This window comes from Nyctereutes procyonoides, unplaced genomic scaffold (genome assembly GCF_905146905.1).
Source record: "Nyctereutes procyonoides isolate TBG_1078 unplaced genomic scaffold, NYPRO_anot_genome, whole genome shotgun sequence".
NCBI classification, from domain to species: domain Eukaryota; kingdom Metazoa; phylum Chordata; class Mammalia; order Carnivora; family Canidae; genus Nyctereutes; species Nyctereutes procyonoides.
The window spans coordinates 21,776-36,624 of NW_026575047.1; the positions used below are offsets into that span (position 1 = coordinate 21,776).

General features: G+C 49.0%; 1 protein-coding gene across 3 annotated transcripts in view; it reads left to right on the top strand.

The window, feature by feature from the left end:
- The window catches only part of PIGG (phosphatidylinositol glycan anchor biosynthesis class G), a 37,603-nt gene that overhangs the window by 12,235 nt on the left and 10,519 nt on the right, over nucleotides 1-14,849 (top strand). Inside the window, exons 6-10 of one of the 3 annotated variants that reach the window (XM_055326150.1) lie at nucleotides 4,813-5,025; nucleotides 8,509-8,726; nucleotides 9,073-9,354; nucleotides 10,625-11,082; nucleotides 14,301-14,492. In XM_055326150.1, coding sequence (XP_055182125.1) covers nucleotides 4,813-5,025; nucleotides 8,509-8,726; nucleotides 9,073-9,354; nucleotides 10,625-11,082; nucleotides 14,301-14,492 — 1,363 coding nt within the window. The other 2 variants (XM_055326151.1, XM_055326152.1) reach the window with 2 other exon arrangements.

Genomic DNA, 14,849 nt, shown 5'->3' on the forward strand with positions numbered 1-14,849 from the left:
ACTGAGTACCTGTGGTGGGCCAGGCACTGAGCCAGGCACTGTGGGCAAACTTTGCCCTCGGGGAGCTTATAGTCTGGGGAGCAAAAGAGACGACTGTGTGACAGTTGTCATTGAGCTAAAGTGCTGATGTTTCATCTCCAAGATGGGTGTTTAAAATGTTCTCCTTGGGAAGCTTGACAGGGTTCATTGCCAGAAACAGCCAGAGCAGCTGCATGTGCAGGACACCTGAGAGGGTTGTTCAGGTGACTGACCTCAGTGCCAACAGTAGCTTCCCAGTGTTTTGTCATGTGTTTCCTTGTGTCAAGCATGGTTGTGTTCAGTAGTCTCATTATGCTTATCTTAGGAGCCAGGACTGCACTGCAAGTAGTTCACTCAGAGTTAGTATTCATTCTAGGAAAGTGCACCCCCACTGACCTCCCCCACCCCCACCCCCTCACCCACTGCCAGCAACTGCAGATCTTTTTTCCATCTCTATAGATTTGCCTCTTCAGGACATTTCCTGTAATTGGACCCTGTAGTACATGGCCTTGTGTGACTGGCTGGTTTCATTTGGCCTAATGTTTTCAGGGTTCATCCAGGCTGTAGTGGATGTCAGGACTTCGTCCTTTCTTAGGCTGAATTATTGTGCCACATAATGGATAGCCCACGTCATGTATCCATTCATCAGTTGATAGACATGTGTTGTTTCTACTTTTCAGCTGTTATGAATGATGTTGTTGTGACCGTCTGGGAGGTTTTTGTGTGGACAGATGTTTTTTGTTGTTGTTTTTTTTTTAAGATTTATTTATTTATTTAGAGAACAAGTGAGAGTGCATGCAAGCAGAGGGAGGGGCAGAGGGAGAGGGACAAGCAGACTCCCCAGCGAGCAGAGAGCCCAACCTGGGGCTCCATCCCAGGACCCTTGAGATCATGACCTGAGCCAAATCAAGAGTCAGACACTTAACAGACTGAGCCACCAGGTGCCCCTGGAATGTGGTGGTGTTTTCTTTGCTCCACCTACCTTGTCTGTACTGTTACTGTCAAATATACTACCTTTTTTTATTTTAAGATTTTATTTGAGAGAGAGAGCATGAGCAGCAGGGTGGGGCAGAGGGAGAGGGAGAAGCAGGCTCCCTGCTGGGCTCAATCCCAGGACTCCATGATCATGACCTGAGCCAAAGGCAGACGCTTCACTGGCTGAGCCACCCAGGCGCCCCAAATACAGTACATTTATTTCTATGTGTAACAAACCAGGGACAGAACTATATATATGTTTTCTATAGTGGCTTTTTAAATGTGTTCTCATGCTGTTTTAGAATTTTATAGTTAACTTTACTGATGCTCTTTGCTTGTTTTATGGATCAAGGTTAACATCTAGAGTCACTTGTTTTCAAGTATTTAAGTATTTCTTATAAGTCAAGTTTGCTGGCAATGAGTAGTTTCTTTTTTGTTCTTTTAATCTGATATGTCTTTATTTTGGCTTCATTTTTTTTAAAATATTTTATTTATTTATGAGAGACATAGAGAGAGAGAGGCAGAGGCACAGGCAGAGGAGGAGCAGGCTCCATGCAGGGAGCCTGACGTGGGACTCGATCCCGGGACTCCAGGATCACGCCCTGGGCCGAAGGCAGGCGCCAAACCGCTGAGCCACCCAGGGATCCTCTGGCTTCATTTTTAAAAGAGTTTTGCTGACCATTATTCCCTCTTTCAGTCCTTTGGGTCCTGCTGCCTTCTGGCTGCAGGTTTCTGATGAGACCTCCCCAGCGTGACTGGGCTTCCCTTCTTGTCTGCAGCACTTTCATTATAACATGGCTGTGTGCTTTGTGTTTATCCAACTTGGCATTCATCGAGCCTCTTGAATGTGTAGATTAATGGTTTTCATCAAGTTTGGGAAAGTTTCTATCTGTTTCTCAGATTTTACCATTTTTATCAATCTGCCTTCAAATTTGGTGATTCTTCTACCAGTTCAGAATCTCCTATTTTGCAACTAAGTGAATTTTTCATTTCAATTATTAGTTTTCATTTTCATGGTTTCCGTTTGTTCTTTTCTTTATAATTTCTCTCTTTTCGATGACACTGTCATCAGACCTTTATGGTCTATGCATAGTTTGCTGTAGGTCTTTGAATGTGTCTGCGGCGGCTGCTTGAAAGATGGTCTTTTACAAAACTCTGGCATCTGGGCCCTTTCCTGGAAGTTCTGTTGCCTTTTCTTGTGTCTGAATTGTACTGTCCTATTAATTTGCATAATTGCTCATAGTTTTTAGTGAAAACTGACCATCTCCGATAATATACTGTAACAACTCTGGATGCTGACCCCCACCCCCACCACCCTGCCCCCAGGGCTGTCATCATAGACCATTATGGTGGAGTCTCTCCCGCAGCATGAAGTCGGCCGTCTCTCCCATGCTGGCACAGCCCTCCTAGGGTGACAGCCATCTCAGTGATGCTCTGTGCCTGTCTCTCTCTGTGATGGCTTGCTAGGCTATTGCCCCTGTTGCTGTCATACCCCACTGTCAGGCTCTACTCATTGCCAGCTGATTTTGACAACTTATAATAAATGTGCCCCACAATCTAATCTTGTATTTGAGCTCCTTTGAAGGGTCATTTTCGAGGCCATTCTCTGAGGTGATTCTGACTCTTCTGTCGTCTTCTTCCCTGGCCCTCTCTGTGAGTGCCCAGCTGGCCTCTGGTTTAGCTTGTGGCTGTCGTGAAGGTACCAGCTTCCTCCAGCTGCCCACCTCCAAAATCTCCACTGCTTTCAGGAGCATTCCTAGGCTTGAATTCACCACCTTCTGTTTCAGACAAAATCAGTTCTTTTGTGGTGAGCTTTGCTCTGTTCTATGGCCTGCCTGGAGCAAAGTCTCTTAGCCACGGTTTCTACTTATGGGTGGTGACAGTGGTCCCTTTCTCTCAGAGGGGTCTGTGTAGTAGCTTCTGGTCTTTTCCACTAGCCTCTTCTGGGGGCAGCCTCCACCCTACAAGCAGACTGGGGTAAGGATGAGTGGGCCCCAATATTTTTGGCCTTTTGTGCCTGGGGTAGAAATTCTCTATGGGGCTGGGCAGAAAAAGGGAGCCCTCAGCCACTCACCTGGGATTGAGCCTGTATGCCACATAGCTGAGGAGGATGGGCAATGCTGTCAGTCTGTCCCTCCCCAGGAGAGCTCAGAGCCCTCACAGGGACCCAGGGGTGAGTCAGGGAGCCCCGTGTTCTTTGCTGTATCCTCTCAGAGTGGAGGCTGTCCCACTGAACTGCCCAGTGGGCAGGAGGGAATCATGGTTCCTCAAGAGTCTCACACTGTCCTGTTCTTACCGAGCTTAGGAAAGATTAGGTAAGATTTAGGGAAAATGTCTTCATTTGCTGTATGCCCCTAGATGGTTTCCAGAAGCCATAAATCATTGTGGTGATGTTGGTTTTTATCTTTTTTACCGGTTATGCTTGTTTTCCTGGCAAGCAGACCCATAGAGCTCTTCATGCCACCCTTCCTGATAGGTCTTTAAAGGCTTATTTTTATCTACAGATTCATGTAAATTTTTGTTATTTTAATAAAAGTACATCTTAAGGTGTTTATTATTCTGAAAAATAAGGAGTTTTGAATTGTGTATCATGTGATTTCACATACCCCCCAGCCTGCTACTTTCCACCCCCAGAGTTCTGACCTCCTGGTAAGAGAAACTGGCCAGTCCAGCATCAGAGGGTCCTGAAAGGAGATCCTTCCCCTGCTTGACCTCCACATAGGGCAGAGCAGGTATATGTTATTGACTTCCTCCTGCCAACAGGATGTAAGCTCCATGAAGGGAGAGACTTGACGTGTTCTGTTATATTCTATCCCTTAAGCCCAGAATAGTGGCACATAGTGGCCGTCTTGTCAGTATTTGTTGATCGAATGTGTGGAAGGTGGCTTAGCTGTACAGAGCACATTGCTGGGGCCCATGGAAAAAGGCCTGGGTGCTACATGGAGAGAATGGTCTTCTGATGAAATGCTCTTCTTCTACAGCATAAAACCCACTATGTAATGTGGCCTGCCTTGTATTAGTATTACAGAAGTACAGGTCTCGAAATATTGCTGGCAAGAACTAATCACACTAATCAGTAGAGCAAAATCAAGAGGCCAAAAATAGACCCCAGTAGATCTGGGCATTGGGTAACAAAAGATGGCATTTCACATGAGTGGAGAAAAGACAAGGCATTCCAGAAGTGATGTCAAGACCTTCTGGAAAAAAATCATGCTGTATAGAACCCATCTTTCAACCAACACCTTCTTTCATGAAGATAGGAGCGTTTTCAGATGTATTTTTGGAAGCATCAGTGTCCTGATGTGGCACCTATTCTCTTTGTAAGGGTTGGTGAGAAGACCAGCCCTTCAATCAGGCCATCGGTAGGCAGATGTCTTGTCTGTTGGAGTTGGTTAGAGAACTCGGTCCAGCTGAATCTAGCCTCATTCTACTCTCTCCAGGTAGAGGTGCCTTCTGATGCGCATGTCTGTGTCTCTTTCTCAGCGCTCTGTGGACCTCTCTGAATGGTTGACTGTTGTCCTCACCAAGGCAACCATCCCTCAGCATCTGCAGAGCTGTCTGCTCTCTCTGTGCCCACCCCAGGCTCTGACACTCAGTATCGAGTTTCTTGTGCTACTATCTCTCCCACATATCATATGCTACTTTGGGGAAGGCCCTGTGACCCCATGGAATGAGTGTTAGTAAATTTGTTGACGTAAACACCAGTGAGATTATTTCTCTATATATGTACATGGAATGCTCTGAAGAGATGGTCATCGCAGGTCGAGGGAATGACCAATGTTCGAGAGCCTGTCACTTAAACCGTTGTCTTTTCTCTAGGTGACATCAGACGTCCAAAGCACGTTCAGCAGACTGACTTGGCTGCAACCCTAGCAATAGGGCTTGGCCTGCCGATTCCAGGGAACAGTGTCGGCAGCCTCCTGTTCCCCACCGTGGAGGGGAGACCGGTGAGAGAACAGCTGAGGTTTTTACATTTAAATGCAGTGCAGCTCAGCAAATTGTTGCAAGAGAATGTGCCATCATACGAAAAAGGTAACTCAGTTAACAGACTATGTTTCTACCGCACCTGGTGTTTTCCTGTGTTTGCAGTGTGCAGGTCATCAGTCTTTGTACTTCTGTTTTCTTAGAACCCTGATGGTCACCATTAGCAGCACCCACAGATACAGTTATCTGTATCAAGCTCTTTCATAAATGTATTCGTTCAACAAATATGGAATTTATTCACTAAGTTCCTCTTTGGCTGGAGACTGTTAAAAGCATCTGAAACACAAGGCCTCTGCCCTCATGGAGCTTACCTTCTAGAGGTGGAGAAGTAGCAGTAGCTATCAGATGGTGATGAGTGTATCCAAAAAAGGATGTACTGAGGAAGGTGGGAAAGGGCTGTCAGGGCAGGCCTGGCCTTTGAGAGTCAGAAGGAGCATGTGGCAGATATAGGATCCTGCTCTGGGGATGGCCAAGGGACAGAGTGATCGGAGCCAGGTGAACTGGAGCAAGGCAGAAGGAGACGAGGTTGGAGGTAGGCCATTTAGACCTTGGAGGGGCTCTTACTTCCGTCATGAGCCAGGTGGGAGCTCATGCAGCCTTCCACACAGAGTCTGAAAGCTTCGCGCTGCATTTTCAAAGGCTCTCTCAGGTGCCCTCGTGGAGGGTTCCGCCCTGTGTTGTGTGATGAAGGCTGTTGCGGGGCTCCGGGGTGAGGTGGGGTGCGGGCCCAGGCTGTGGCAGTGCAAGCAGGCCTCCCCTGATGCACTAGATATAGGGTGTGGGGGAGTCAGACAGGCGGGGTAAAACAGGATTTTCAGCAGAGCAGTGGAAGAACAGGGTGACTGTTCCTGAAGTGGGGGAGGGTGCAGGAGGAGCAAGCTTGTGAAACGGGGTACTTGCAGAGTGAGACGATTGATGCCAAGGAAGCCTAGTAAAGAAAGAATTTTAGGAAGGGAGGAGTGGGCAGCTAAGTTGAATGCCGCTCAAGCTAAGATAAAACAAGCAGCTGAGGCTTGACAGTTCATCTGGCAAGTGAGGTTCTCGGCGACTTGGTCAGGAGCGGTGCACGTGGAGTGCAGGGAGAAAGCTGGGCTGGAGTCAGGCAGGGAAGGGACTGGGCTGTGGCAATGGCTGTTGTGTAAGGTGGGCGGAGGCCAACACGGAGTATGTTGTTTTTATTTTTAAGCTGGGAGAAACTAAGGGGTATTTATATGCTATGCTGGTAGGAATGATCCAGAACAAGAGAACACATCTGCCCGGGACCATCTTCTTATACAATTTATCTGACCATCAGGGGACATCAAGAACAGTGTGTTTGGTGCTAGGGCTGATTTGGGAATCTTAGAGGAGGTGCACTCCTAGTGTGAGGCAGCAATTAATGTGACGTTGGCAACTTTTCCTACTTGAGATGGTGGAGTACTAGGAAGTAGAGTGAATGCCTGTGGGTTCGCACTGAGGTGTAGACTGGCCTTGACTTGCTTGTGGAAGACCAGCAAGGACTAGTGGAGCACCAGGTGTCCTGACCGGTGGGAGAGCTTGGGGCCCAGCCCCTTGTCCATCCGTAGTGGGCAACCGTGTGAAAAGTGAGGCCTGCCCTGGTGCACATTTCAGTTCAGACTAGAAACAAGCTTTACTTTATTTGTTTTCAAAAGTAACTTGTGAGTTTAGTAGCTTTTGCAAATCTGTTCTTGGTAATGTGTGTACTTTTTCCTGTACTAACAACCAATAAAACACTAAACAAAACCATAGTGAGGGTTGTTGGCTTATATCAGGAGGAGCAAGTAGGGAGAATTAAGGACTGCAGTGAGCGTGGCTGGAAAGAAGTCCATGAGATGAGCATAAGCCAGTCCCTGGCAGGAGAAGCGTTCACGGGGACTTACATTCCTAGGACGCCCTTGGTCTGTACCCTCAGTGATCCTGTTTCCTGAGACAGAACTGGGTACATGTCTGATGCTGAAATCGATTTTCAGGCCTCCCCTGATATCCAGCCCGATCTGAGACAACTCTCCCATCGCCCCCCTGACTTTCATCCCAGTGGAACAGACTTTTCTCACCTCCGGACCTTTACATGTGCTATTCCCACAGACTGGATGCTCTTCCCCATAAATCACCTGGTGGATTTCTGAGCCACTTTCCACTTCAGCTTCAATATCAGACCTTAGGTTCCCCATGCTCAACCCCAGATTTCAGTTTCACATATTCCCCCATTTCCTTCATAGCACTTTTCACAATTTGTACTCACATGCACATGTGAGAACCAAGCTAGATCACAGGCCCAAGCAGGCAGGAACTATACGTGTTTGCACGTAGCATGTAGTTGGTGCTCGGTAAATACTTACTTGGATACATACACAGGTACCCACGTCTCCATATTCTAGGAGGTGCGGTATAGACACTGCTGCCCCCCCGTCTCTGTGACTCTGGGTGGTGGGGTAAAACAATGCTTCCATCCTAGATACAGGCTAATTAGATCCCAGCTGTCTCCTGCCAGCCCGTGAGCTGGTGTCTGGGTGCCGCCCCTCTGGAGTGGCAATGGTCGTCATCCCCATCTCAGGTCATGAGGAGAGAATGGGCATGAGGGGTTTAGAGTCATGCCGGCCACCAGCACTTGGTCACCTGGCATCCGCAGCAGTGGCAGGGCTTCAGGCATTTGGGCTGTGCTCAGGGTTACCCAGCAACCCTAACCCTAGCAGGCATGTCCCAGACCCCCTCGGAATGGCTCTGCTGGAAGAATACGTTACATACCAGGCTGTCTCAGGAAGGAAGTTCTTGCTGTGCAGGGCTAGTTGAGTCACCAGTAAGTCGGGCCCTACTCCAGAAGGAAGCGAGGCAGCTTCCTGATGCTGAGCTGCCCGCCGCTGCCATCCCACAGAGGGAGCCGGCAGCAGCTGGGGCTGGGCTTCATCCAGGAGCCGTTCTGGCAGCCCTGGCTTTGCCTCCCGATGGATCATTTATCTTGGCATCACAACAGAAGGGGTCGGACTGCCGGCCCTTCCCAGAGAGGACTTGTGAAGTAGGAGAGCAGGTCAGAGATGGGTGCTGTCAGTAAAAGGTGGCAAGTGGATGTGGTGAAAGCGGCATCAGGCCACTGCCTGCCCAGTCCTCACGGTGGGTGCGGGTTGCAAAGATTTGTAACACCAGGGGCCCTTCATGTGATGCCCTCCCGGGTGGTTGTTCTATCGCACGTTAGAGAAGGAAAGCTTGTAGAGAGCCTGAGAGAGACGGGAGGAGGAGGCCAGACCAGGCATGGGCGCTAGAGAAAGGGCAGAGCAGTGGGCAGACACTTCTGTCCGTGTCGTGTGCTGTTCTGTGACTCGGGCCGTAGCGGGCTGGCAGGAGGATGTCCGAGGATTCGTGAGCATCATCAGCTGTGGTTTTTACTCAGGGCGCTGCTGGCCATCCCCCAAGGAATCGTTCGTCTTCATTAGGCACAGACCTCACGCACACACCATGTGCTGTGAATAACTGAATACTTTGAAACGATACATGTGTCGGCGATTTGTGTGTGTAACCTTGTCCTCTTCTTGCTAGAGCCTGGATTTGAGCAGTTTAAAATGTCAGAGAGGTTGCATGGGAACTGGATCAGACTGTACTTGGAGGAAAATAACTCAGAAGTCCTTTTCAACCTGGGAGCCAAGGTTCGCAGGCAGTACTTGGATGCCCTGAGGACCCTGAGCCTGTCCCTGAGCAGACAAGTGGCCCAGTACGACATCTACTCCATGATGGTGGGGACTGTCGTGGTTTTGGAGGTACGGGTGCCTGTGTCATGGCTCAGCTGTTGATTCGATAACTTAGCCAGAATACTGTAGTGTAAAGCACATAAAATACTGTTTTTTTCTAAAAATGGAAAAATATCCATTTCCTTGTTTGTTGAACTCTTGTGTGTCCTCGTGCCCCAAGTATCGTCAGGAATCAGGTGGCTGGCTGTGTTCCGTGCCGCTGCATGCATGCATTCTTGGCGGGTCATCAGAAATCGTGTTTATCGGGCTTTCTTCTTTTGTTTCCAACCCTTGAACAGCTGGCACAAGGTCAGGAGACAGGCTTTTTCTGAATGGTTCTCTCCAAGTGCACACTGCCGCTGTTTTCCCCTCCCAGGTTCTCTCCCTGCTCCTACTCAGCATCCCGGAAGCACTGAGCAACAAGGCCGAACTGGAGGTTCCTCTGTGGTCGCCTGTGTTTTCTCTGCTGTTTTACTTGACGTTGCTGGTTCTCTCCGCTCTTCACGTCATTGTGTGCACCTCGGCCGAGAGTTCCTGCTACTTCTGTGGCCTCTCGTGGCTGACAGCAGGCGGAGTGATGGTGTTGGTCTCTGCACTGCTCTGTGCGGTGGTGTCTGCTCTTGCCAAGACCTTTGGTGATGGAAAGTTCCTGAGCAGGGTAAGGCTGGTTCCTATACGTGGGACACTGGCTCTCTGGCTAGGCCATTTTCTCTTACTCCAGCTGATCTTCCAGCATCAGACACTGCTAACCCCCAGGTGTGTGTCAGGCGGGAGCCAAGTTGGGGAGCCCACATTTCAGAGGGGCCGACATCTGAGCATCCCAGCTTCAGACACTCAGATCTGTGTTGCCAGGTCACGTGTGCCTCGTTTCTTTGTTGGAAAGACAGAGTCCCTGTGACTGGGGCAGTGTGGGATCGTACAGTGCTGGTGGGGCAGCATGTGAATCAGACACCTCTCCAAGAGTATTTGAGCTGCAGCCAAGGGAGGAACATTCCAGAGAGAAAAGAATCAACTCAGTAGACCTTCTAGGAAGTTCAGCAGGAGGCCAGGACCCTGTCCTCATCCCGTCTTTTCTTTTCAAACCTTTAGGTTTCTTAGAATCTTTGGCCTCTGACACCTTTATTCGTGGTGTGGTGGCAGAGAAGTGGGGCAGAGGGGGACAGCCACAGCTGGTCCGTGGTGCCCGGGGCCCAAGGGACCCGGGGAGGTGATGCCTGGCCCTTCGGTGCAGCTGCCTCACCTCAGTCTGAGGACCTCACGGGCTGTCTTTTGTAGCACATCTCTGTTCCCCATTAGCTCACAGGTTTCCCTAGAGCCATTTGATTCCTCGGGGCCTAAATAGGTCCACAGTATCTCTGTACCTTACACAAACTGCACATGATAAATAGAGTAAATATTAAGTAGTCATCAAATGACAGTCATTAAAATCTCATCTTTAATTTTAAATGTTTTCAGTTAGTATATTTAAGGGTTAGTACTCTGATGCCAACTTTGTTGTTTCAATAGAATTGGCCATTTTAATGAAAACTTTCTGGTGGAATATATCCTGGGGGTTCTTTGGTTTCAAGAAGCAGGAACTGACTGTGGACCCCCTTGAAGACCTCAGGCTCCCAGAGAAAGGGTGAGGGTTCGAGGAGGGCTGGGCTCAGGACCTGGGAGGTGAGCTCTCTGCAGATGGCGTGAGGCTAAGTATCTTTATTCTCTTTGTCACTCGGCTTAGGACTTGCAGTCCAGGATGACAACAGCCCGTGCTGCTTCTATGCTCCCTGGCCATGCCCCAGGAGGATAGGCAGGGGGCGGTGGGGATGTGGGGCAGGAGGAGCAGCAAGTGCCTGTCACAGCAGGTCAGCAAGAACTTTAAGTGCATATGGTGGGATTTGTGTAATTTTTATATTTTTCCCCTCACAAAATGCATTTTCCTTTTATAGAATTCAGCTCATCCAAAGCCACGATGGTCGGAGTTAGATGTTCTTATCTTGTTGGGGACCATGGGCCACGTGCTGAGTCTGGGTGCAAGCAGTTTCATCGAGGAGGAGCACCAGACCTGGTATTTCCTCATTAACACCCTGTGTCTGGCTCTGTGTCACGAAATCTACAGAAACTGCCTTCTGAGGGATGACAGTGAACCCCAGCAGTGCCCACACGTGGAGGAGGAATTCATCCGCACCGCAGCAGCATTACAGGACAGGAGCACTGGCTGTGACACGTTAGAGCCCTACGGAGTGTCTAGGAGCCTCACTTCCCTTGACACTCTCAGAGGCTACGAGAAGTGGATGGTGTTGGCAAGTCCGTGGGTGATACTTACCTGCTGTCGGCTGCTGCGGTCACTAAACCAGACGGGTGTGCAGTGGGCCCACCGGCCTGACCTGGGGCACTGGCTCACCAGGTGAGACCATGAGCCGTGGCCTTAGGCCCGACCTTGCACGGTTGACTGGCCACACATAGTCTTTTTCAAAATAGGTCTATTTTTCATATTCAGGACAGAAGTGGTATTTGAGACCTGAAAAAATGGCAAAATAGACCATAAGCCATGAATTAATGTTTTTTGGTGTTTTTATGGCTGAATCACTGTCATTGTTTATATTTGAAAACCTTTGAGTTTTAAAATGACTACTGCAGCCAGGATATAGTTTTGTCACTCGCTGCCTCCTCCCTGACAAGGCAGGGGTGGGGTAGGACCACATTCCCTCTTTCCCCACCCTGAAGCCAGTGGCTAAACAACCTAGTTGAAAGTATTATCAAGACGCCTGGGTGGCACAACTGATGAAGTTTTTGACTCGATTTTGCCTCAGGTCATGGTCTGAGGATCGGGAGATCAACCCCAATGTCCGGCTCCATGCTCAGTGTGGAGTCTGCTGGAGATTCTCTCTCTCTACCTCTGCCCCTGCCCTCTGTGTGGTCTCCCTCTCTCTCTAAAAAAAAATAATAATAATAATAATAATAATCATTTGACTGTAGTACACATTTTAATTTTTGTCAGTGAAGACTTAGAAAACTAAAGTAGAGGGAAAAGAGCAGAATGGGCATTTGTTTCCTTTGGCTGTGAAGGACTTGTATGAAAATCACCAACAGGGATCCCTGGGTGGCGCAGCGGTTTGGCGCTTGCCTTTGGCCCGGGGCGCGATCCTGGAGACCCGGGATCGAGTCCCACGTCGGGCTCCCGGTGCATGGAGCCTGCTTCTCCCTCTGCCTCTGTCTCTGCCTCTCTCTATCTCTCTGTGACTATCATAAATAAATAAAAATTAAAAAAATTAAAAAAAAAAAGAAAAGAAAATCACCAACAGACCAACAGGAAAGGGGCTCAGGACAGTGAGAGACCTGTCCCTCACCACGGGGGGGGAGTACCAACAGAAAGAGAAGGGACATGCTCGCCCTCCTGGTGATCAGGGAGCTTAGAGTCCAACAACAAGGTGTGAGTTCCCTCATGCTCACATAGACATGCAAAAGGAAGTGATAGAACCCAGTCCTGGTGAGCAGCAGAGGACCCCTGACCACACACTGCCATGACCCTTTGGGAAAATACCTGGAAATATCCATCAAACGCTATAAAAATCATTCCTCTGGTCAAATCTTTCTTTCTTTCTTTTCTTTTCTTTCTTTCCTTTCTTTCTTTTCTTGTTATTTATTTATTCATGAGAGACCTAGAGAGAGGCAGAGACCCAGGCAGAGGGAAAAGCAGGCTCCCTGAGGGGGCCCCATGTGGGACTCGATCCCAGGACCCCGGAGTCACGCCCTGAGCCGAGGGCAGAAGCCCTGGTCAAATACTTTTTTTTTTTTAATAAATTAATTTTTTATTGGTGTTCAATTTACCAACATACAGAATAACACCCAGTGCTCATCCCGTCAAGTGCCCCCCCTCAGTGCCCGTCACCCACTCACCCCCACCCCCCGCCCTCCTCCCCTTCCACCACCCCTAGTTCGTTTCCCAGAGTTAGGAGTCTCTATGTTCTGTCTCCCTTTCTGATATTTCCTACCCATTTCTTCTCCCTTCCCTTCTATTCCCTTTCACTATTATTCATATTCCCCAAATGAATGAGAACATACACTGTCCTTCTCCGATTGACTTACTTCACTCAGCATAATACCCTCCAGTTCCATCCACGTTGAAGCAAATGGTGGGTATTTGTTGTTTCTAATGGCTGAGGAATATTCCATTGTATACATAAATAAACCACAGCTTCTTTATCCATTCATCTTTCGATGGATGATGGAAATTTCTCCTAGGTGTTAACTCTGTTAACAAAGCCTTGGCAACCACAGGCAGCTTTGTTGGGTGCCTGCCATGTGCCTGCTCTTTCATTTTCACAGCAAGCCTGCAGAGAGGTTGCTGGCCTGTTCTGGCTTAGGAGAGGGAGCACAAGGGACTTGAGGCACCTGCCCAAGCATGTGAGGTTGGGAGAGCCCTGGGATAGCCCGGTGGCCTCACTTCTATTTTTCTAGCGAGGTGAAGCGCCGTAGGAGACTGCGGGATTCCCACCCCAGATGCCTTTCCACCCCCCACCCTCCAGGAGCAGTCGTGCCCACTCCTCAGCCTGGACCCTCCACGAGCGCACTGGGTGCTGCCTCTTCCCATCAGACGGTGCCCCCCTCCCACATCACTGGTCTTCCCTATGCTCCTGAGTTATTCCTATCAGTTGGTGAAGAGGCTGCGATGTGGCCCCATTTCTCCTTTGTAGCAGAGCTTCTTGAGAGGCATGTAAACTCCCCTTCCTTATTACTGTTTTTTAGTTATTACAATTATCAATCCAGGAAGAGTGCATAAAACACAGTTTAAAGGGCAACAGTGCATGGACGCCCCAGTGACCGCCTCCCAGAGCGAGGACCAGGGCAGGGCCAGGCCCCAGAATGACCCCTGCTACCACCTGCCATCCTTGGGTCCACGTCTTGACACTAGCCGCATCCTTCCTCTGAGTCTCTTCCAAGTAGTTTTTCCATTGATGTGTGTTCCCCTTGGCAGGATAGTCACTCATCCACTTAACAACTAAGGGTGTCTGGGCTTTGTGATTGGAGCTGCGGTGAATGACACGGAAAAGAACCCTGCCTTCTAGTGCAACACTCACCGAGGTAGCAGGATGGTGGGCAAGGGCCAGGCAGAGAGGGGGGCCCGGCTCTGCCGTGACAGCTTCGTGCTCCAGGTGATGCTCAACCCCTCTGCAGAGTCTCCCTACCTGGGAACAGGCAGACACGCTCAAGTGAGTCAATCTGTGCTAATGACTGGGAGGACCGCTCCAGGCCGTGCTTGTCTCCCTTGAGCAGAGTGTACACTGGTAAATACAGTGTGCCCAGAATATCTTCACTTCTGGTTGGGGAAGTGGGGCTGCCAGGGGAGCCAATGGGTAGCGTTTTATACAGGTCACTGCACGGGCCAGTGAAGACCTGGTGGCAGGGACCGTTTGGGAGTGAGAAACCAGAGTTCAGGTTAACAGTCCTTTGTTGTTAAGCATTTTAAGAACCTTTAAATCACCAATGATTTTCTTCTCTTTTTTGCTTTTCAGAAAAGTCAGCTATTTTTAATACAGTTCTTAGAAAGCCACTTGATGTAGATCCTTGAGATCGCCAGTTATACTTGTTAGTAATTTGGGGGATTTTTCCATTTCGTTTCAGCTCAGATCACAAAGCTGAACTCTCTGTTCTGACCGCCCTTTCGCTCATCGTGATTTTTGCACTGGTTCAGAGGAAGTGCTCCCTGACGTCAAAAGTAGCCCTGGCGCTTGGCCTGCTGGGTGTCTATTGCTACCGGGCGGCCATTGGGAATGTCCTGTTCCCATGGCAACGAGACAGCAAAGACATTTCAAAGTAAGTGTACTGGCAAATCAATTTCATGTTTTATGTACGAAAGCAGGCTATGCTGTCTTGAAAACTCTGGAGTCGGTTCCTGCAAATTGTGATCTCAGCAGTTACTAGGGCCCAAGGAGGAATGCCTCAGTGAACTGATTCTTTTAGGAGAGAGACAAATAACGCAGTAAGGTCACTGAGGTTTCTTTTTTTAAATAAAGGATTCTCTAAAAATAAGGAATTTAAAGGATTCAGTTTTGCTCAGTCAAGAAATAGTAACAGGAGTCACAAAGAGTGGATGCTTCCTAGCAGTTGGGAAAGAAAGCACAGCAGAAAAATCAGCTTTCCCACACTTTACAGTGAACTCTGCGGGTGAGG